The 22,651-nt window shown below is 45.7% G+C and overlaps 1 protein-coding gene across 1 annotated transcript in view; it reads right to left on the bottom strand.

Annotated features, from left to right (window-relative positions):
* Nucleotides 1-1,200: 1,200 nt before the first annotated feature.
* Nucleotides 1,201-22,651, bottom strand: part of LOC124622942 (ankyrin repeat and SAM domain-containing protein 1A-like) — a 579,621-nt gene continuing 558,170 nt past the window's right edge. The window contains exons 11-12 of the mRNA XM_047148732.1: nt 12,462-12,705; nt 1,201-1,220 (exon numbers count right to left, since the gene is read on the bottom strand). Of these exons, the coding sequence (XP_047004688.1) occupies nt 1,201-1,220; nt 12,462-12,705 (264 nt within the window). The remainder of the gene's footprint in view (nt 1,221-12,461; nt 12,706-22,651) is intronic.

Genomic DNA, 22,651 nt, shown 5'->3' on the forward strand with positions numbered 1-22,651 from the left:
CATGATACACACTGCCTTGTACTTTCTCCTACTGTAGTTGATTGAGCAAATCTGTGACGTTTCCGCATTGACTAAACAAATCAGTGACGAATATCCCCCCTCTCCTTCTCCCCCCCCCCTCTCTCTCTCTCGCTCTCCATCTCTCTCTCTCTCTCTCTCTCTCTCTCTCAGTGTGTGTGTGTGTGTGTGTGTACCTATTTGGTAATGGTCCCATTTTGGCAAATAATGCAGGTCAGATGAGATTTTGTGAACATACTTTCGTGAATGGTGTTTAATTTCTAACGATCTTACATTTAATGCGCCTGGCTTTAGAGAAAACTTCATGTTTCGGGGAGGCGGGGCATTTTTATATCAAATGAAACTATATGGTTCCAGAGACCGTTCCAAGTCTCATACATATATGATGTATACATGGTGATTGAAGAGACGAATGAAAATTTGTACGCAATCTGGGATTCAAACCAACGTCTCCTGCTCGCTAGGCAGATGCGCTAACCAGTACGCCCCTGCAGCACAGTGTACAGACTATCCTAGTACGCCCAGCCCCCAATAAAAATTCCCATTCACGTCTCAGCCCGATTCCCCCTAAACACGAACATCATTGTAGAGGCTGAAACTGAGGCATAGGTGGTTTAATCAGACGCTGTTCCAATATAGTTGGAGCGTCTGTGCAATGCCGTTCAAGTTTAGGGGAGAATACCGAGTCGAATGAGGCGTGAATAGGAATTTGGATTAAGAGGGGAGGCGTGATAAGGTATTCCGTGCAGTTTTGCAAAGTCACTGTGGCAGGCGGTGTAGTCGTTATCACATCTGCCTACTGAGCACGAGATCTGGGCGCGAATTCCGACCTTGATACAAATTTTCATTCGTCGCTTCAGTAAGCAGGTACGTATCACAGATTTTTTATGCTGTCTGCCTGTAATTCACTCGTGTGCGTCTGTCAGTTAACATAAGCAAGTATGTGCTTCGCCATCTACCTGTCTGTCCGTTCTAATTATGCTTGTTTAGATCAGTTCATAAAGTTCCATTTACACCGCGGCAGTACGCAGACGGTACGCAAGTATACGCATGATGATGCAAGTTAATTTAAGTTAATTTAAGTGGCAGTTCCACAACGGGTCCACTCGAGATATATATTCTACGATGTCCATCACAACTCGATCATATCCTAACGGAAAATGAAATACACTGTTTCCATTATTAGTATCCAATATACACTCCTGGAAATTGAAATAAGAACACCATGAATTCATTGTCCCAGGAAGGGGAAACTTTATTGACACATTCCTGGGGTCAGATACATCACATGATCACACTGACAGAACCACAGGCACATAGACACAGGCAACAGAGCATGCACAATGTCGGCACTAGTACAGTGTATATCCACCTTTCGCAGCAATGCAGGCTGCTATTCTCCCATGGAGACGATCGTAGAGATGCTGGATGTAGTCCTGTGGGACGGCTTGCCATGCCATTTCCACCTGGCGCCTCAGTTGGACCAGCGTTCGTGCTGGACGTGCAGACCGCGTGAGACGACGCTTCATCCAGTCCCAAACATGCTCAATGAGGGACAGATCCGGAGATCTTGCTGGCCAGGGTAGTTGACTTACACCTTCTAGAGCACGTTGGGTGGCACGGGATACATGCGGACGTGCATTGTCCTGTTGGAACAGCAAGTTCCCTTGCCGGTCTAGGAATGGTAGAACGGTGGGTTCGATGACGGTTTGGATGTACCGTGCACTATTCAGTGTCCCCTCGACGATCACCAGTGGTGTACGGCCAGTGTAGGAGATCGCTCCCCACACCATGATGCCGGGTGTTGGCCCTGTGTGCCTCGGTCGTATGCAGTCCTGATTGTGGCGCTCACTTGCACGGCGCCAAACACGCATACGACCATCATTGGCACCAAGGCAGAAGCGACTCTCATCGCTGAAGACGACACGTCTCCATTCGTCCCTCCATTCACGCCTGTCGCGACACCACTGGAGGCGGGCTGCACGATGTTGGGGCGTGAGCGGAAGACGGCCTAACGGTGTGCGGGACCGTAGTCCAGCTTCATGGAGACGGTTGCGAATGGTCCTCGCCGATACCCCAGGAGCAACAGTGTCCCTAATTTGCTGGGGAGTGGCGGTGCGGTCCCCTACGGCACTGCGTAGGATCCTACGGTTTTGGCGTGCATCCGTGCGTCGCTGCGGTCCGGTCCCAGGTCGACGGGCACGTGCACCTTCCGCCGACCACTGGCGACAACATCGATGTACTGTGGAGACCTCACGCCCCACGTGTTGAGCAATTCGGCGGTACGTCCACCCGGCCTCCCGCATGCCCACTATACGCCCTCGCTCAAAGTCCGTCAACTGCACATACGGTTCACGTCCACGCTGTCGCGGCATGCTACCAGTGTTAAAGACTGCGATGGAGCTCCGTATGCCACGGCAAACTGGCTGACACTGACGGCGGCGGTGCACAAATGCTGCGCAGCTAGCGCCATTCGACGGCCAACACCGCGGTTCCTGGTGTGTCCGCTGTGCCGTGCGTGTGGTCATTGCTTGTACAGCCCTCTCGCAGTGTCCGGAGCAAGTATGGTGGGTCTGACACACCGGTGTCAATGTGTTCTTTTTTCCATTTCCAGGAGTGTACTTCCGACCTCGTCTGAACAGGTAAGTCGACTCAAAACCGTTAAGTGTACGGACTGGTGCAACGGACTGAGGAGCGACGGGTACTAGACCGCTACTCTGGTCACAGCCAATACTCGTGAAAATGACTATCAATTCACATATAATTTAACTTAGCCCTCCCGCCTGGCTCTCTGTTACCATGTAGTAAAAAGTTTATACCTAGAGGATTGTTTCCCATCGCAGCCAGAAAAAATTTATCACTCCGCACCAAAACTCTGCTCTAAATAAAATAAAAACGATGTGACTCCATAATTTTAACCTTCTAAGGCATAGAATAAAATTTCGCCGAAGCAAAAGAATTACTTTTCGCTGTTGTAGAGGGGTCCGCAGCTCGTGGTCGTGCGGTAGCGTTCTCGCTTCCCACGCCTGGGTTCCCGGGTTCGATTCCCGGCGGGGTCAGGAATTTCTCTGCCTCGTGATGACTGGGTGTTGTGTGATGTCCTTAGGTTAGTTAGGTTTAAGTAGTTCTAAGTTCTAGGGGACTGATGACCATAGACGTTAAGTCCCACAGTGCTCTGAGCCATTTGTACCATTTGTTGTAAAGGGATTCGATTCCCTTAAATGCACAACACAACACAACAGGTGCTGGAAAGGCAAGTCGCACATAACGGGTTGTTAATCGACCATATTTTTTCATTTTTTGGGGAATGAACACAACTTTAGAATACCTCCAAAAATATTAGAGGTATAATAAAGCTGAAATCCGAACGTCTTTTTGATTCTAAGTTATGTATTTTGTAGGTTTGAGGTCTGTAACTAAGGTTTGCAGTAGTCTTTTACATTTCGAAATACAATAAATATCTTGAAAATTTCTTGGTATAAACTAATAGGATTACAAATTCTCTGCATTTAGATTAACCTGAACCAAGCATCATTGAAATACATACTGGACACGAGTCGAAAATTTTCTAGATAGGCGACTGCACAGCGACAACCGAATACGAGCGCGGCTCAAGAAACCGCGAGATAGCACACAGGATATTTCTTTGACGCGTTGTAAGCGCTGCTTGCTTTCTTAGAATGTGTGTAGCCACTCTAGCTGAAATTGGCGACCAACTACTGCGAACAGTCAGCATTTTTTAATATTTGAATCCGGAGCGATTTACAGTATAACGATGCTAAACTGAGATTCATTAGGTGAATCTTAACGGAAAGAAATTCATCAACGAAAGAAGTAGTTTAAAAAGCAGACTATCGACTATTTCTTGAGAACTACTTCGCAGACTAGGATCCTAACCATGTAAGATTAATAAAGGAGACAGAGCTGTGGGTTTAGTATTTGTTTAATTTAGTAAGTGCGAAAGCGTCACGGACTCATCCAATTCCGTGTCAGACGCTACAACAGAGACCGTATGTATCAAGGAGACGTTATTGTTAAAATTACGAAAGCGTATCTACATATCCATGGCGGCAAAGTGAGAAACTTTTGCTTATAAGGAGTCTCCTGCATCCATTTGTGAAAGGTATACGAGATAAATACGAAATAAAGAATTTTGTGCGTTTGTGTGTGAGCGCGCGCGCGCGCGCGTGCGTGTGTGTGTGTGTGTGTGTGTGTGTGTGTGTGTGTGTGTGTGTTTTCTGATATCAGTCTTTCCATACAGTGCTTCCTGTCCACGACTCCCTCTAATACCATGGAAAGTACTCCCTTATACCTTGTCTCATGTCCAATTCTCCTGTTCCCTCTTCGGTTTATGCAGATTCTGAAGAAAAGCTTCTGATTTGTTATCTTACCAGTGTACTTAATTAGTTTAACAGTGATACCGAAGGTACCCTCCCCCAGGCACTGTAAATTTAGATTTAGCTACAGGCGCAGGTCCAGGGGAGAAACGCCGTGCGATTGATGGAGAATGAGAATAGACTGTAGACAATAATACAGTCTGGGGAACGTTGTCATGACTCGTCTGGTACAGCTAGCCTATTTTGAAAACACCTTCCACCCATTTATTTGCAGGTCTATCATTGGCGGTCATGTTAATCTCAAACTGATAATTGTAATTCCCTGAGAAGTAGGAGATACTTTGGCAAAATAATGTGCCCTTTAGACGCATGAACTATCTACAAACGTAGAGCATGATCTTTTCTTATTATCACATCCCTGGCATCGGAAATCACTTCAACATACTACCAGATGGGTAAGACGGTACGTCCAGAAAGTAGTATTGGTTCAGTCGTTGTGTAGATCACTCTTACACTTCATGAGAACAAGGAGAAAAGTTCGGACCCAGCTCAAATATGTAATAACTGAAATTTCATTTTCCACTTCTGATACCTGCTGTGCGATAGCGTCAGTCAAATGGCAATTTGATCTGCAAAACAATTTTGTATTAACGACGTTTTAAAGTAATGGATATGTATTTCTTTGAAATGGGAAAATCTCATACGAGTAAAGCACGAGGATACTGAGACATCACAGGTTCATAGTGAGACTCTGACGACATCTCGAAGGTTAATCCACCGAAGAAATCATACTCCCTCACGACCACACACTGCGAATCGAACGAAGGAAAAATTTCAGACTTTTTGGCTAGGATATTTTTCTAGATCCTCCGTGTAATCCCGAAATGAAGGCCTGGTTGGCTGATCAGCACTTCGCGATCGACGATGATCTCAGGTATGCTCGTAACAACTGGCTGAAGCAAGATGTAGCCCCATTCTTTGACGAAAAGATACAGGAGCTGGTATTACGGTATAATAGGTGTTTGAATTTTGATGGGGAATACGAGGAGAAGTAATGTCAATATGTAAGTACAAACAACATATTAAAAAAAGAATCAATTTTTTTCTAATACCCAGTGGCAGATTAACTTATGAACAGCTCTCGTTATGTACGTAGATGTAGATATATATGATGACGATTTTAGGTGAAAACTAATTGAAACTAGTAAAAATCGTCAATATGTACATTTACAGTCATAGTCCGAAATCCACTTGGAAGTGCATGCCACAGTGTTCTTCTTATTGCACCAATTGCTCGGGACCGATAACCTCGTAGTTTGGTCTCTACCCTCAAAACAACCCAACCCAACCAATAGCTCGGGCTTCTTCCGCTCATTGCCGTATGCGCAGAACGACTGTTTAAATCCGCTGTGCAAACTTTGATTAATCTAATCTTGTCCTTAAGAACCCTTCATGATCGAAACATAGCGAATTGCAGTATATTCCTAGATTATCAATTAAAGCTAGGTTTTGAAACTTTGTAAGCAGATTTCTCGGGATAGTTTGCGTCTTTCTTCCAGTATTTGTCAGTTCAGTTTCTTCAGCATCTCTGTGACACTCTCCCACGGATCAAACAAACCTGTGGGCATTCGTGCTGCCCATCGCTGTATGCATTCAGTATCCCACGCTAGTTCTATTTGGTACGGGTCCCACACATCTGAGCAGTATTGTAGGGTGGGTAGCACAAGTAATTTGTTAGCAATCTTTTTTGCAGATATACTGCATTTCCCGAGTATTATGCCACCTGATTTTCCTACAATTGAATCTATGCTCCAGTTTGATTTATTATCCGTACGAAGAGTTACAGACATATACTTGTATGAGTTGACTGATGCCAATTGTAACTCGTTCATCCTGTACTCTTTATAAAATGTACTTTTTCGTTTCATGAAGTGTACAACTCCACGTTTTTGATAATTTAAAGCAAGTTACCAATGTTTGCACCATTTCCAAATCTTATCGAGATGCGAGTGAATATTTATATAGTTTTTTTCAGACAGTACTTCATTACAGAAAACTGCATCATCTGCGAAACGTCTGAGGTCACTATTCATACTGCCTGCGAGGTCGTTAATTTACAACGTGAACAGCAAGGGTCGCAACACTTTTCCCTGGGGCATACCTGAAATTACTTTTACATCTGTTGACGACTTTCCAAGATATACTTGTTCGCTACATCTGCAGCGCTATCGTTGGGCAGCGGTTATCTGATCCATGCACAAGCAACAGTCGTAACAGTTTCTTTCCTCGATTACTAGGAAAATACGCATTTGTGGCCGTTTTTGATTACCTAACAATCACCTCATTTTTGAGACGATTGTGCATATTGAACTTTAGGGATGGTTTTCTACAAAACGGATGTGTGCTGCCCCAAAATATCTTAGTCTTTCATTTTAGGTTATATCCAAGCAATCTGCCAAATTTGAGCCGAATCGATTGGCCATGTCTGAATCTTTCCCCTTGTGAGTCATATGTTTTTCAGAAATGAAGAAAAAGCGCATGTACCTGACAGCCTTGATCCATGGTTTTGAGGAAATTATTTGAGAAAAATGCGAATTGGGTTTCATATGATCGCTATTTTCGTAATCGATGCTGGTCGACATTCTGAGGTACCTCTTTAAATTTGATCTCAGAGTATATTCCCAAATACTACAACACATGTACATCTGTTAATCTTGTCTGTTGCTTGCAGTGTTTCTTCCATGACTTTATTACTTTCGCAATAATAAAGGACAACTGCCTTCAGCCACGAATCGTCATTTTATAAAAATGCATGATGCATTTCGAGCTCATCTTCAGGTGCTTTGACAGTCTACATCAACTTTACATTTCGTTTAATTCTGGGCTGTTTCTAGTAGTAGGTGTATGTTTCTGGAGAACGTGTGCAAATACTCACCTTCTATGAAAATGCACATTTGCAGAAACATTTTGACACAGCACATTTTCGAACACAATTCAAAACAGTTGTGTGCTGTGTCAGAGGTTTTGGCAAATGTGCTGTTTAATGGAAAATGTACATAAACATTCGCCAGAACCATACATCTGCTACTACGATGGATGCCCAGAAAGTAATGCACCGCATTTTTTTCTTCAACAATTCTTTATTGAACATAATGAGAACTACACACACGAAAGAATGGTGTTTTACCTACACATCCTATATTTTCCAAGTAATTTCCATCCCGATCCATGGGCTTCCTCCAGCGCGAAACAAGGGCGTGTATGCCCTGTCGGCGCTTCAGTTTGGAACCGCGCGACCGCTACGGTCGCAGGTTCGAATCCTGCCTCAGGCATGGATGTGTGTGATGTCCTTAGGTTAGTTAGGTTTAAGTAGTTCTAAGTTCTAGGGGACTGAGTCCCACAGTGCTCAGAGTCCCATAGTGCTCAGAGCCATTTGAACCATTTTTGCCCTGTCGGTACCAATCCTTATCCTGGTGGCGGAGCCAGTAAATTTTGGAAATTTGTGGTAAGGTAAATGAAACCAAAGTGCTGAGGTCATCGGTCCCAAGGCTACTTAATCTAACTTAAACTAATTTACGCTATGGTCAACACACACACCCATACCCGAGAGAGGACTCGAACCTCCGACGGGGGGAACCGCACGAACCCCGACAAGGCGCCCTAGACAAAGCGGGTACCCCTCGCGGCGCTTCGCTGTGTGAATCACCTCTTCATCGTCCTCAAAATGTCTTCCACAAATGGCATCCTTTAATGGTACAAACAAGTGGAAGTCCGAAGAGGCTAGGTCAGGTGTGTCAAGTGTGACAGCCGTGATGGTCTCCCCGACCGCTGCAAATCGTGGAGCTCCGCCGGATCTCCATCTGAAGACCTCACCCTCAGTCGACAGCAGATGCTCCATAGACTCTGCACGAGCTTTTGTGAATATTCCCCAGAGTTTCTTTCTCCGCAGTGAGGAATTCAGTGACGGCACGTTGCTTGTAATGTACATCACCTACAGACGCCAAATTGAAACTGTCCTGCATCTACGCTATCTGCCGGAAGTGACGGAAACTCAGCTCGCTCACTCAGGAGACTTCAAATAATAGATACGTAACGCTTCGCTTTGGTAGCATTGTTCTCGACTGAGAAAAGAAATGTGATGCATTACTTTCTGGGCAACCCTCGTAGAAACAGTTAAGGATTAAATGAAATGTGAAGTTGATGTACACTCATCCTCACAAATTAAGAATAATGGTGATACATGGTGAAACAACGCTCTGGTGGGCGGTTTGTGGGTTTAAATCACCTCAGGGTATGACCATGCGATGCATCTGACCTGCGGTCGTCGCACGGTGGCACTGGCAGCAGTCCACATACGCAGAGGTGCAGCGAGTAAGTGTGCAGACATTTCCAGACGTGCTAATTGTGACTGTGTGTTGAAAATGGCTCAAAGAACACATATTGATGACGTTATGAGGGGTAGAATACTAGGGCGACTGGAGGCTGGTCAAACACAGCAGGTCGAAGTACAGGCCCTCCGCGTGCCACATAGTGTGATTTCAAGATTATGGCAACGATTCCAGCAGACAGTAAACGTGTCCAGGCGCTACAATACGGGCCGTCCACAGTGTACAACACCACAAGAAGACCGATATCTCACCATCAGTGGCCGCAGACGGCAGTACTGCAGGTAGCCTTGCTCAGGACCTTACCGCAGCCTCTGGAACTGTTGTCTCCAGATGCACAGTCTACAGACGACTGAACAGACATGGTTTATTCACCCGGAGACCTGAAACGTGCATTCCACTGACCTCTGGTCACAGGAGAGCCCGTAAAGCGTGGTGCCAAGAACACAGTACATGGTCATTGGAACAGTAGTCCCATGTTATGTTCAAGAACGAGTCCAGGTACACTCTGAACAGTGATTCTCGCCGGGTTTTCATCTGGCGTGAACCAGGAACCAGATACCAACCACTTAATGTCTTTGAAAGGGACCTGTATAGAGGTCGTGGTTATGATTGGTGCAAGTACACCCTGCACGTCTTTGCCAGAGGAATTGTAACAGGTCAGGTGTATCGGGACGTCATTTTGCACCAGTATGCCTGCCTTTTCGGGGGTGCAGTGGGTCCCACCTTCCTCCTGATGGATGATAACGCACAGCCCCACCGAGCTGCGTGGTGGAGGAGTACCTTGAAATAAAAGATTTCAGGCGATTAGAGTGGCCTCCTGTTCTCCAGACCTAAAACCCAAAAATGGTTCAAATGGCTCTGAGCACTATGGGACTTAACTTCTGAGGTCATCAGTCCCCTAGAACTACTTAAACCTAGCTAACCTAAGGACATCACAACATCCATGCCCGAGGCAGGATTCGAACCTGCGACCGTAGCGGTCGCGCGGTTCCAGACCGTAGCGCCTAGAACCGCTCGGCCACTTCGGCCGGCCCCTAAAACCCATCATACCCCAGCAGCTGCTCGACCACCTGATCCAGAGTATGCCAACCCGTTGTGCGCCCTTGTTTTAGTGTGCATGGTGATCATATCCCAGCCGGCCGGTGTGGCCAAGCGGTTCTATGGACTTCAGTCTGGAACCGCGCGACCGCTACAGTCGCAGGTTCGAATCCTGCCTCGGGTATGGATGTGTGTGATGTCCTTAGGTTAGTTAGGTTTAATAAGTATAAGTTCTAGGGGACTGATGACCTCAGATGTTAAGTCCCATAGTGCTCAGATCCATTTGAACGATTTGATCATATCCCATATTGATGTCGGGGTACATGCGCAGGAAACAGTGGTGTTTTGTAGCACATGTGTTTCGGGACGGTTTTCTCAGCTTACCACCAATACCGTGGACTTACAGATCTGTGTCTTGTGTGTTCCCTATGTGCCCATGCTATTAGCGGCAGTTTCGTGTAGTGACACGTTGTGTGGCACTGAAAGGGTCATGTAGCCACCTTTCATTAGTCCGGTATCCCATTTTCACTAGCATTTCTCTTTCTTTTCCTTGTTTATCTTTTCTCATAACTCACAGAGGTGTGATTGAATGAATGTGGTTGTGTGTCACGCTGCTAGACGGTGGCGTAGTCTGCTGCAGAAAGTCTGCGATAGTGATACAGATTCAGCAGCAACTGTACAGAATAGCCAACTCTCGTAGTGGTCAAGTAGGCAAAGAGGTTTGCTCTACTGGTGAGAAATCCAGCTGCGTTAGGTTGGTGGCGGAAATGGCATCCTTGGGTTTTCCGGGCCACGTGGAACGTGGAGGAGGCTGGAGAGGAAAAAGGTAGGCACTCTGCCACCAGCACGGGAAGTGTCCATAGCTGTGCTCCAGTCGAACAAAGGTGGGTTAGACTGACCGCGTGGCGCGTTGTTACTTGGCGAAAGGAGAGCTGTTAGTTTATGGTCTCGCCTTTCAGCTCTGGAAGACTGCTTTGCCTTGTCGCAGCCAGGAATGCAAAACTTTGACAGATTTTTCTTTTAGTAAATTTCTATAGCAGACTTGGATCCACCGGAAAAGCGTCACACAAAGGTGTCGATAAGAAGTGAGCACTCGCTTCTGTATGAATGTCTGTTTGCCTTCAGCTGTGCCTGAACAAGCTTTCATTTTTCTAAATATTAATAGCTTTGCCTTCTCGGAAATTTTCCCTGCTTTATGTATCTTTCATCTGTGGGGAGCCAACCACGTGGTTGAACATTAGAGTTTGTTGGGCTACCGTCATCACTAACTGTCCGTGCTCATGTTTGTTTTAAAGAATGTTAACTGTTCATGATTGTGTGATGTGATATTGTTGCATCTTGTCCACAATACCTAGAAATTGTGTCTCCTCAAACCACGTGGGCACGCGGGTGTACTGCGAAACGTGTACCGTTTCACGAGTTATTGCGATCAATTATCAGGCAACAGCAGTTGTATGAATGGTTCACACCAATGATTTCAGGTGTAGATTATAACGGTGAATGTATCGATGATTTTCTTTAATGTTTCAGGAATTAATGTTATCAGGAATTGTGTACATGCCTTACATCCTTATCTTAGGAATAAATGATTTTATTTACAATTTTCTCTTCTGTTCCGAGGTTACGTTTTTGCACCTAAGCCATTCACCTCGTAGCTTTCCCGTTATCACATCCAATGCGTTTGCTTAAGCACAGGTCCAGTGATTAGTTTCCCCTTGTGTTTTATAACAAATGCTTTAGATTAAGTCTTATTTTCAGGTGTGTTGCTGGGAGCTGATCTTATGCAGTGTTCATGCATTTTCTATTTTATTTTAAATGTTTGATTGTCGTGAACAGTGCACGGGCAATACTATTAATTACATCGCATCCCCTATGAGCGACATTAGAACGTAAGCATTTTTGTGAGTTTTTTGTCTGTGATCAAATTAATTTATTTTCCGACTCGACCAAACCTTTGTTTAGTTGTATGGTTAGAGTCGGTGGCGACCCTAATCTTCTCACGTTAATTTCACAATCAATAAGCATTTCCATTCCCATTCTTAACGTAATAACCCGTTGAAACAGGTTAGTTACAGCACCACATTCTACAATTATCCTTAATTTATGAGCACGAGTGTATATTGTCAAAGCACCTGAAGATAAGCCCCCAGGGCTCGAAACGCATTGTACATTTTAATTAAAGTTGGGGTCCTTTCGGAAATACGTGTTCGTAGAAAAAAGTGTTTTTCGGTGAGTGTGAGAGAAATTTTGTTCTGGCCCTCGTATCCCCTATGAGCGACATTAGAACGTATGCATTTTTGTGAGTTTTTTGTCTGTGATCAAATTAATTTATTTCCCGACTCGACCAAACCTTTGTTTAGTTGTATGGTTAGAGTTGGTGGCGACCCTAATCTTCTCACGTTAATTTCACAATCAATAAGCATTTCCATTCCCACTCTTAACGTAATAACCCGTAGAAACAGGTTAGTTACAGCACCACATTCTACAATTATCCTTAATTTATGAGCACGAGTTTATATTGTCAAAGCACCTGAAGATAAGCCCCCAGGGCTCGAAACGCATCCTGCATTTTAATTAAAATTGGTATCCTTTCGGAAATACGTGTTTGTAGAAAAAAGTGTTTTTCGGTGAGCGTGAGAGAAATTTTGTTCTGGCCCTCGTAAAGGCAAGACGCACTTACCTCGGTGCGAGGAATCAGGGAGCGCGGAGGGTCGTTCCGAGAGTAGCGAGCCGGAGCGCTGCCGGTACTTACCGGCGAAGGGGGCGTCGGCGAGGAACTCCTCGACGTTGTTGTCGGTGGAGACGCTCTTGTCGGAGAGCGAGACGCTGCTGGAGAGGCTGCCCGAGGAGGCGGCCAGTGACGGGCACAGCAGCAGCTCCTCCTCCGTCTCGGTCTCCATGTCGCGCGACCGCCGCTTGTACTCCTGCGGACAGCGCCGACACGACGCGGTGAGAGCGAGCCACGCCGGCGTCGACAGCGGCCAAGACGCCGCCGCCAGCAGCCGCATGGCTGGCCGGCGGGGGGTGGGGGGGGGGGGGGGTGCTCTGTTCTGGCTAGGCGCGGGAAACACCTCCAAACCAACTGGCCGCAGCGGGAGGAGGGTCAGACAACTGATTTGCTCTTGCACGAGACGGAATACCCTGCAAATCTGGCAGCCCAACACATACAAGAAAGCCTAAGATGATTCCTCGTCCAATTAAGTCTTTAATGGGCGGAAATATCAAATATACACTGAGAGTGCGCTGGCTCTTAAAAACATTGTGAGGCGACTTTCAAGGCGCCACAAAAACTGCAGCACTCGAGAAGGAGGAAGATACTGCAGCTTACAGTTTCGCTGCACTTCCAGGACAGCATCCAGCAACTGATTTTCTGTCCAGCACCCACGAAAACTAATGTAACAATTCAACACATATACGAAGCCTAAAAAACTACTAAAAGCTTCACCGTATTTGTTCAGCAACTGGCTACATGAATCTACGTTATTGGGTGAAAATATTGAATGTATGATGTGGGTGCTCTGTCTGAAGCCTTAAAGCCGGTGCGAGGGAACTTACGCGGCGGCACACAAGGGCAACACGCCAGGAGGAAAAGGATTCTGCGGCATGCAGTTCAGTGGCACTCACACAAAAGCACGGAGCAACTGACTTCGTCTGCAGGAGACACACAACTCTACGTATCTTACAATGCAACACATATACAACTGCCACAAAAATACAGACTGCAGTGTGCTTGTTCAGCAACTGACCTCGCGGTTCTTCGGTCAATTCTGACGTTAATGAGCACACCGGTGTAAACTGGAACACTTGCCTCCGAAAGCCTCCCTAGCTTCATTTACGCAGCCGGGAGGTAAGTGGAGAGCGGCTTTTTCATCGTACCTGCAGCGAAGAATGGTGTGCGAAGGTCCCTGGCGACAAGAGCACTGAATGTCTCAGCCAGGGTTCCGCACTGGGTTCACGCGTTCCGGCGACACGCAAACAGGAAATCCTCTCGCAGTGCGGTTGACAGCTTCCTCAAAGTTGCCGGTTAAGCGAGGTCGGTAACATATTACCCACACCCGCAGAATACGCGGAAGGATTACGCAACGGCGAGACCTAGCGTCGCAATACACCACAGTTTACTGGAACGGAAGCAAAGTCAGAGTCTGAAGAAACGAATAAAACCCCTTTCTTCGTGGGTTAAAAACACTTTTGTGTATCACATTACAACGTGCAATAGCTCTGTGACAGCTGCTGCCATTGAGATCAGCATACGATGCAAGAAAGTTCAGCGTATCTTGCTGGGCGGGCTTCTTGACGTTCGGGCGCCTGCATCGGGGACAGGCGATTCCGCACCTAGCGGCTTCGTGCCAAGTGTAAAAGGAGTGAGATCAAACAGAAAGTATTCGACAGTTACAAGCTTCCGAAATTGAGATTTTGAACAAACTGGACTGACAAGATAGTTTCTCCCCGTTGGAGTACCGACTACTGTTGGTAACGCTGAGGCCAGAGCACAGTTGTGAACCAGTGCCAGCCATGGCTGCAGTCTGCCGTCTCCTAGACGCTTCTTCACGGCAGACGGGGACAACACTGACGGGCACGGGAGGCAGCAGGAGTTGGGACGACGGCTGGCATTTTTAAAATACCGCACGTGTCCCTTGGAAAGGCCATGCGCTGCCCGCCTGGCATTTACGACCTCTGCCGAAGTTGCGGCGGCCTTTCTGCAGGGGGCAAGTATCGGCACCGCTGCGGCCTTCGTGGCCTTCGGATAAAAGTACCGCCGGCCGCGGTGTCCGAGAGGTTCTAGGCGCTTCAGTCCGGAACCGCGCGACTGCTACGGTCGCAGGTTAGAATCCTGCCTCGGGCGTGGATGTGTGTGCTGTCCTTAGGTTAGTTAGCTTTAAGTAGTTCTAAGTTCTAGGGAATTGATGACCTCAGAAGTTAAGTCTCATGGTGCTCAAAGCCATTTGAACCATTAGATAAAAGTACCGCCTCGCAAAACTAGTGTTTACGTCTCGTGGTCGTGCGGTAGCGTTCTCGCTTCCCACGCCCGGGATCCCGGGTTCGATTCCCGGCGGGGTCAGGGATTTTCTCTGCCTCGTGATGACTGGGTGTTGTGTGCTGTCCTTAGGTTAGTTAGGTTTAAGTAGTTCTAAGTTCTAGGGGACTGATGACCTCCGATGTTGAGTCCCATAGTGCTCAGAGCCATTTGAACCATTTTTTGAACTGTGTGTGTGTACAATACAGATCACTAGAACCGTTCAATAAGGTTTTTGTTACAAAACGGGTGCTGAATTTTAAAATGAAGCCAATTTTTCGCCATCTGGTTCATTTTTATTTGATATGCTACCCTCTACCTATCGAAATCTTTGAAAACACCGCTTATGGGCTAATCTTCCATGGTTTAACATAAATATGCTGTAGATGTCTTTGTTGATCATCGAAATATGTACAAATAATTACTATCAGTTCAGAAATCTGACTTCAGGAAATAAAAGTGTTTTGGCAGCACTGCCAATGAGTCATGCTTCTCATGTTCTGTTTGTTTTCACTTCCATCTCAGGACCGAGAGTTTTGATAACTATTCAAAGTGACTGCTTGCTGTTTTTAAGTGCGTGAAGATTTGTAGTACGTGCTTTCTATCATTTTAGTAGAGGAAACGCCTTCTACAAGTGAAAATAGTGCAGTTTCTTTAAGGTTAACTGTGAAATCGCAAAATTGGGAATTTAATCCTCTTGTAAACAAATGCTACAAACTTTATTTCCGATGTAAGTGTGACGATCAGTACAAGAATTCCTCCCCCCCTCTCCCCCCCTCCCCCCCTCCCCGATATATCCTGTTAGTACTGTACTACGCGCATGCCAAGATGGTTAAAAGGATTATTTTATATGTACTTTGCTGTTCCCATCATTCGGAGGAACCCGACGCACAATACAATGGACTGTTAATTTTGTCTGACAAAAATAGGTGGAATCGTATCTACAACAAGGAAAACTTTGGAATATCGTAATTAACCATCTGCTGTAATGCCTGTATGTCACAGTGAAGAATTGCCGATATCAGTGTCTCCTGAGATGTTATAGTGAAGCCGCGCGGGATTAGCCGAGCGGTGTGAGGCGCTGCAGTCCTGGACTGTGCGGCTGGTCCCGGCGGAGGTTCGAGTCCTCCCTCGGGCATGGGTGTGTGTGTTTGTCCTTAGGATAATTTAGGTTAAGTAGTCTGTAAGCTTAGGAACTAATGACCTTAGCAGTTAAGTCCCATAAGATTTCACACACATCTAAACATGTGTTACAGTGAGAGGAGACGAATACAGTAACGAATGCGCCAAAGACAGCGAAGAATCTGTGCGTAACGAACCAAAATTTCAAGACCACACTCAATCAAATGAGCCACACTTCTCGTCCCAAGGGGATGTAAGCGATTTTATTCGTGATTTAAAATTCGTCTCAGCAATAGGCTGTGCTTTCAGATTCGTGTGTGTAAGGCTGGATCTCCTTCTTCTTCGCGACATGGGAGTGTTTAAAGTGACCACCACGCTACGTTTTCAGAATATTTCTCCAAGAAAACTGACCTGCTTTTTCATAATGATGTTTGGTCTACCATGGAGACACTTGGCCATGACTTCAGAGTAAAAACTGGTGGTTGTTCTTTGACTCCAACAAAGTTAGTCTGAAAGCAGTACTTCTTCAAAATGGGGACAAATTCCTTTCTTTTCTGATTGCTCATGTAGTTAATCTGAAGTTGACATATGAGATTTTAAGCTGATTCTCAAACTTAACCAGTACGCGGAAACACTCTAAGACAAAAAAGGCGCACCACGAAGCAGTTGTGCAAATTGGCCGCGAACTGATATTCACATCGACGAAAAATGTAAAATTGTAAACTTTGGCGGCCGATGGATGAGTGTGTGACGTTGCAGCACAATTTCATCACCCAATTGGCAAGGATAATAAGCGGGGAACACGCCGATACCACGGCATAAAGTCTTCGCGTATTTCATTCCGCGTACTCAGCTGGACAGTTACTATGCCTCGCAGACAGACGCTTGAACAACATAAGCAGATGTCAGCATTTCAGACAGTACATGTAGTTGTGCTCCAAGAAAAAGGTTAGAGTAATTGCAAATCGCTCGAATTTTGAATAGAAGCGACGCCACTAACCAACGATGTTGGCGGGAATGGGTGAACCTTGGCCGAACGCAGCATCAAGAAGGAAGTAGTTGACGTAGACTCGACACAGGGAGATGAGGGTACGTGAGGTCCGGGCAACCGTCAGAGACATCCTCTGAGCTCCGGATTCATCATTAAAAGTCGAAACCCTCAGCTCCCGACAGGTGTTGTTGATATACCTCAATGGGGACAACTGAAAATGTGTGCCCCGACCGGGATTCGAACCCGAGATCTCCTGCTTGCATGGCAGACTCTCTAACCATCGGAGGCACCGAGGACACAGATGAATAGCGCGGCTGCAGGGACTTATCCCTTGCACGTTTCCCGTGAGACCCACATTCCCAACTGTCCACAATCTACACTACTGGCCATTAAAATTGCTACACCAAGAAGAAATGCAGATGATAAACGGGTATTCATTAGAGAAATCAGTACCCAGTACGTGATAGGAAGGCAGAAAAATAACCATCGCGTTTGCGCCCCATCCTCATGTCCACACAGTCAGTGAGGTTGCCCAATTTGTTGTTGTATTAACGCGGACCTCCCAATGTGTCTGCGGGGAATGGCGTACACTCGCTGCAGTACAAAGGCGGATGGCGGTCCGATGCGTAGTAGAAGGAGCAGTCTGCCATGCAACCCCACCAGACAATAGTTTCATTCTGCCTCATCCGTCGATAGCATGCGCAACGGAATGCGTGCAGGACATTTAGCATTGATTTAAATGTTAGTTCACGTACGGTAAGTTTAACAAACCACTGTAGCGTTCATTATCGATGGTATAATGCAAATTATGTATACTAAAGGTGGAGGGGGCAGAAAAGGAAGAGACTTTTGATGTAAGCTGCATCGGGACTTCATGCGGAACCAGCGGCGACGAGCGAAAATGTGCTGCACCGGGATTCGAACCCGAGATCTCCCGCTTACGAGGCAAATGCGTCCACCATTGCACCATCCGGACACGGTGTTTATCGCACCTACGCAGACTCCTTGGTAATCCCTGCAGGAGGTCGGACATAATTGTGCATCCGCACTGGAGGTGGTGGAGTCATTGCTCATCGAGGCGAATCGATTATACGAATGCATTGTGTTTTTTTCTATCTGGTATCCATATATAACTTTTCTGTTTCCCTCAGCAGACGCGAATGCGTTGCACATGTGAACTGAAACCGTCGTAGAACGGAAACGGCACGTTTCCGGATATGAGTTCCTATTCAAAACATTACGAATATGTGCTCATTCCCTTCTATAAGTCCTAAAAGTTGGTAACGGGAATTTCCCAATACCCTGTATGCTAGCTGGTTATTTGGAATCAGCACCATAAGAGAGATCGACGCGGAGACGTGACAGAATGGCAGTAAGGAAACATCCCCACAGTCTCGTACCTCGCAAAACGGCACTGATCACAGCGGAGCATGACGCTTCAATGAATCAAACAACACGGGAACTACAGAACAGCTGACTGTAGGAGAGCGATGTAGTCCGACGAGTCACGACTTCTCATCTCTTCAAATGGTGGAAGGCGTAGAGTCCACCAAACGCCGAATGAGGTCATTAACCCGCTATAAGTGAAAAGCATAATTAAAGAGGGAAGTGGTTTTCGTTCGCTTCATATAATTCACCGTGATCGCAAAGCAATACATTTATTTCAACGTTCTCGGACCAAGCGTTGCCGTTTCTCGCAGATCCTCGTAATATGCTGTGAACGCTCTCGTCTTCCAGGAAACAACAGCCGTCTTCTTAGTAGTGCACCCATACGTTCCTCGTTTGACGAACACCCGGGCAGTCTATCGTACCTCGACTGGTTCGTAAGTTCACCCGTTCTTAAAACCACAGATAATGGCTGGGTCTATTTGCAACAGCGGGTGGATCTAGTCCATTATCAAGGCTAGAGTCAAGGTTACACGGTATTAGCATCATGTCTCCTGCGGGTGACTAATTTTTTGACAGCTGCGCTTATTAACAATGTATTTCCCAATTTATTATACTCCAACTACAATCTGCAAGCAGGCGATCTTCAGTACTATCTCAGTACCAGATCAGAGAGTCTAACAGCAGTTATGAACTTCATTTTGCAAGCAGTTTATAACTGGACAAACAAAATAGGACTTAGGCTGAAACATAATAAATCGCATGCCATACATATAGTGAATCTGTGTCTAATCAGTCCACATCTGTTGCACCTCTTTTCTAAATAATACACAAATCACTTTCGGTCCTTCAGGGATCTTTTTAGAACACTTGGATGAACACTTACTGTGTGTGAAAACACTGTATATGTGCCGCGTGGTGTATGTGTCGTTTCATATTATTTACAAAACAAAAATATCAAGATGAAAAAGTTACAGGGGATAGTGCTGCCAATTTTTGGTAACTGCGTTGTCCTGCGCGGTGGTCCAAACTGTTAACAGATTCAAGTGCAGGGACGTCACTTGAAATTACCGTATCTGATGTATTGCCTTTAATTGTCACGTAAGTGCGCGTTTGTCTAAACTAAAAACTGTCAGGTATCTAATCTAGTTTAAGAGAGCGCTAGATATTCTGCCAAGTACAAATAAGCGAATAAATAAGTAAACAAAGCTATAGCACCTACTTCCTGCAGAGCTTGCCCAATGTTCTAAATACAGGGTGATTCAAAAAGAATACCACAACTTTAAAAATGTGTATTTAATGAAAGAAACATAATATAACCTTCTGTTGTACATCATTACAAAGAGTATTTAAAATGGTTTTTTTTTCACTCAAAAACAAGTTCAGAGATGTTCAATATGGCCCCCTCCAGACACACGAGCAATATGAACCCGATACTCCAACTCGTTCCACACTCTCTTTAGCATATCAGGTGGCCGAAACACCGTATCCTTAACATACCCCCATAAGAAAAAATCGCAGGGGGTAAGATCAGGGCTTCTTGGAGGCCAGTGATGAAGTGCTCTGTCACGGGCTGCCTGGCGGCCGATCCATCGCTTCGGCTAGTTGACGTTCAGGTAGTTACGGACAGATAAGTGCTAATGTGGTGGCGCTCCATCCTGCTGAAATATGAATTGTTGTGCTTCTTGTTCGAGCTGAGGGAACAGCCAATTCTCTAACATCTCCAGATGCTGTAGTCCAGTTACAGTAGCACCTTCGAAGAAAAAGGGACCAAAAACTTTATTGGCTGAAATGGCACAGAAAACGTTCACCTTAGGCGAGTCACGTTCATACTGAGTTGTTTCCCGCGGATTCTCAGTGCCCCATATACAGACATTGTGATGGTTGACTTTCCCGTTGGTGTGGAAAGTTGCTTCATCACTAAACACAATCTTTGAAACGAAAGATTCATCTGTTTCCATTTGAGCAAGGATAAAATCACAGAAATCGATTCTTTTAATCTTATCAGCTGCAGACAGTGCTTGAACCAATTTCAGACGATAAGGTTTCATAACTAACCTTTTTCGTAGGACTCTCCATACAGTTGATTGTGGAATTTGCAGCTCTCTGCTAGCTCTGCGAGTCGATTTTCCTGGGCTGCGAACAAATGCTTGCTGGATGCGTGCTACATTTTCATCACTCGTTCTCGGCCGTCCAGAACTTTTCCCTTTGCACAAACACCCATTCTCTGTAAACTGTTTATACCAACGTTTAATACACCACCTATCAGGAGGTTTAACACCATACTTCGTTCGAAATTCACGCTAAATAACTGTCGTCGATTCACTTCTGCCGTACTCAATAACACAAAAAGCTTTCTGTTGGGCGGTCGCCATCTTAGCATCAACTGACGCTGACGCCTAGTCAACAGCGCCTCAAGCGAACAAATGTACAACTAAATGAAACTTTAGAGCTCCCTTAATTCGCCGACAGATAGTGCTTAGCTCTGCCTTTTGTCGTTGCAGAGTTTTAAATTCCTAAAGTTGTGGTATTCTTTTTGAATCACCCTGTATATTGTACCACAGGTTGCGGGGATGTGAGTTATGAAAGGTTAACGAATTTCTGTATTTGCTGCTCCGAAGAAGTGACTGTTGTCTAGTCATCATTTAAAAAGAAACATTTACTGATTTACGTAAGTCATCTTTATTCCACTACTAATATTATTTCTCTCTGTTGTTATTATCTTCGTGGACGATGCAGAGAAAGAGCAATTGGCGGGAGCCCTTCGTGTGAACTAGAATTTCTTCAATTTTTAGGCCAATATCATTACGCGGGACATATGAAAGCGAATATCATTACGCACGACATATGAAAGACAGAAAAATATGTGCACCGCATTGGGGGATGGATCGTTGGAATTTTCGTAATCATCCGTGACGCGTAACATCTTAACTGTACCACTTTCTCCGTATTTCACCACATTTGTGACGCTCTAGCGTTGGCAAAATAATTTCGAAGTGAATCACGCCGTTCTTCTCTTAATCCTTTCCATATATCTATTATATTGCCTCGCACGGGTGTAAGAACCATGAAAAATACTCATGAATCGGTTGAATGAGGGGTTTTGTAAGCATGCACGGTGATGAATTACATTTCCTTATAGCTTTTTCGATGAATTTTAGTTTGGCATCTCTTTCCCTGCAACTATACTTATATGATTTTCCGCCTTACATCGCTCCACGATCTGGCGATGTTTAGAACTGTACTTATTAGCATGTAGTTCACAACAGTTTTTCCCACGAAATCAAAATGCATGGGATACATTCTATCATGATAATAGACAGACGAGTAAAAACATTGTGACCAATTGCTTAATAACGTGTTGGTTCACATTTTGAACGCATTACAAGAACTATTCAGCGTGGCACGGATACAACAAATCCTTGGTATGTTTCTGGAAGTATGTGGCACCTGACGTAACTTACAGGCCGGAGGTTTGTCGGTGTGAAGCTGGTCGCCGATAGCACGCCATTGTGTTCCACTGGGTTCATATGAGCCAAATCTAATGGCGAAGACATCAACGTGTATTGCCTATCATGCTCCTCAAGCCACTGTAACACGATTCTGGCCTTGTTAGTTATCGCGTTCGTATACGCCATCGCCGTCGGGAATACATTAAACATGAAGGGATGCCGGTGGTCAGCAATAAGGATTTACGTGGACCACATCTATGATACTACCTTTCGTTACTACCATAGGTGAAACAGAATGGGAATGCTACCATGGCATAATACCGCAACCACTGCACTGCACCCAAGGCACGCTGCATGTTTCGAGCAGCCGTTCGCCTCGATAACGGTGTATTCGGACTTGCTGTCGCGAATGGGTCGCGGATGTGAGTAGAAATTGATGAGACTGCATAAGATGAACATGTAGGAAAGCAACCTAACGTCAGCCAGGGCGCTGGAAAGCAGGAGAGGTAGCGTTTTTGTGGCAAGGGGCGCTGGAGCTACACAGCCAGCTACGACAGAATGTTCTGGAAGGACGAAAGGTCACGGGAGACGCGCGTGATCGCTGGGGATTGCATCAGACAAGCCTAAATAAGCAGGGCCGCTGGTGCTGCTAGAGAGATTCCTTCGACAGTTGCCTCAGACGCTGGACCTGAATTACTCTGCCCTCGGGACGGGACTTAGTTTCTCGTGGCACTTAGCTGCACAGGGTACATGCAGGATTGCACAACTTACAATCAATGTGTTGGTGCCTCTTAGGGTTCGACAGTGGTCTTATCCTACCTCGTGTTTCATCTCAGTTATTTCATCAGAAGTATACGTCCCTTATCACACCGAGTTCCCTTATCTGCAAAGAATTTCCTGCTCGT

This window comes from Schistocerca americana, chromosome 7, assembly GCF_021461395.2.
Source record: "Schistocerca americana isolate TAMUIC-IGC-003095 chromosome 7, iqSchAmer2.1, whole genome shotgun sequence".
In the NCBI taxonomy this organism is placed as follows: Eukaryota; Metazoa; Arthropoda; class Insecta; order Orthoptera; family Acrididae; genus Schistocerca; species Schistocerca americana.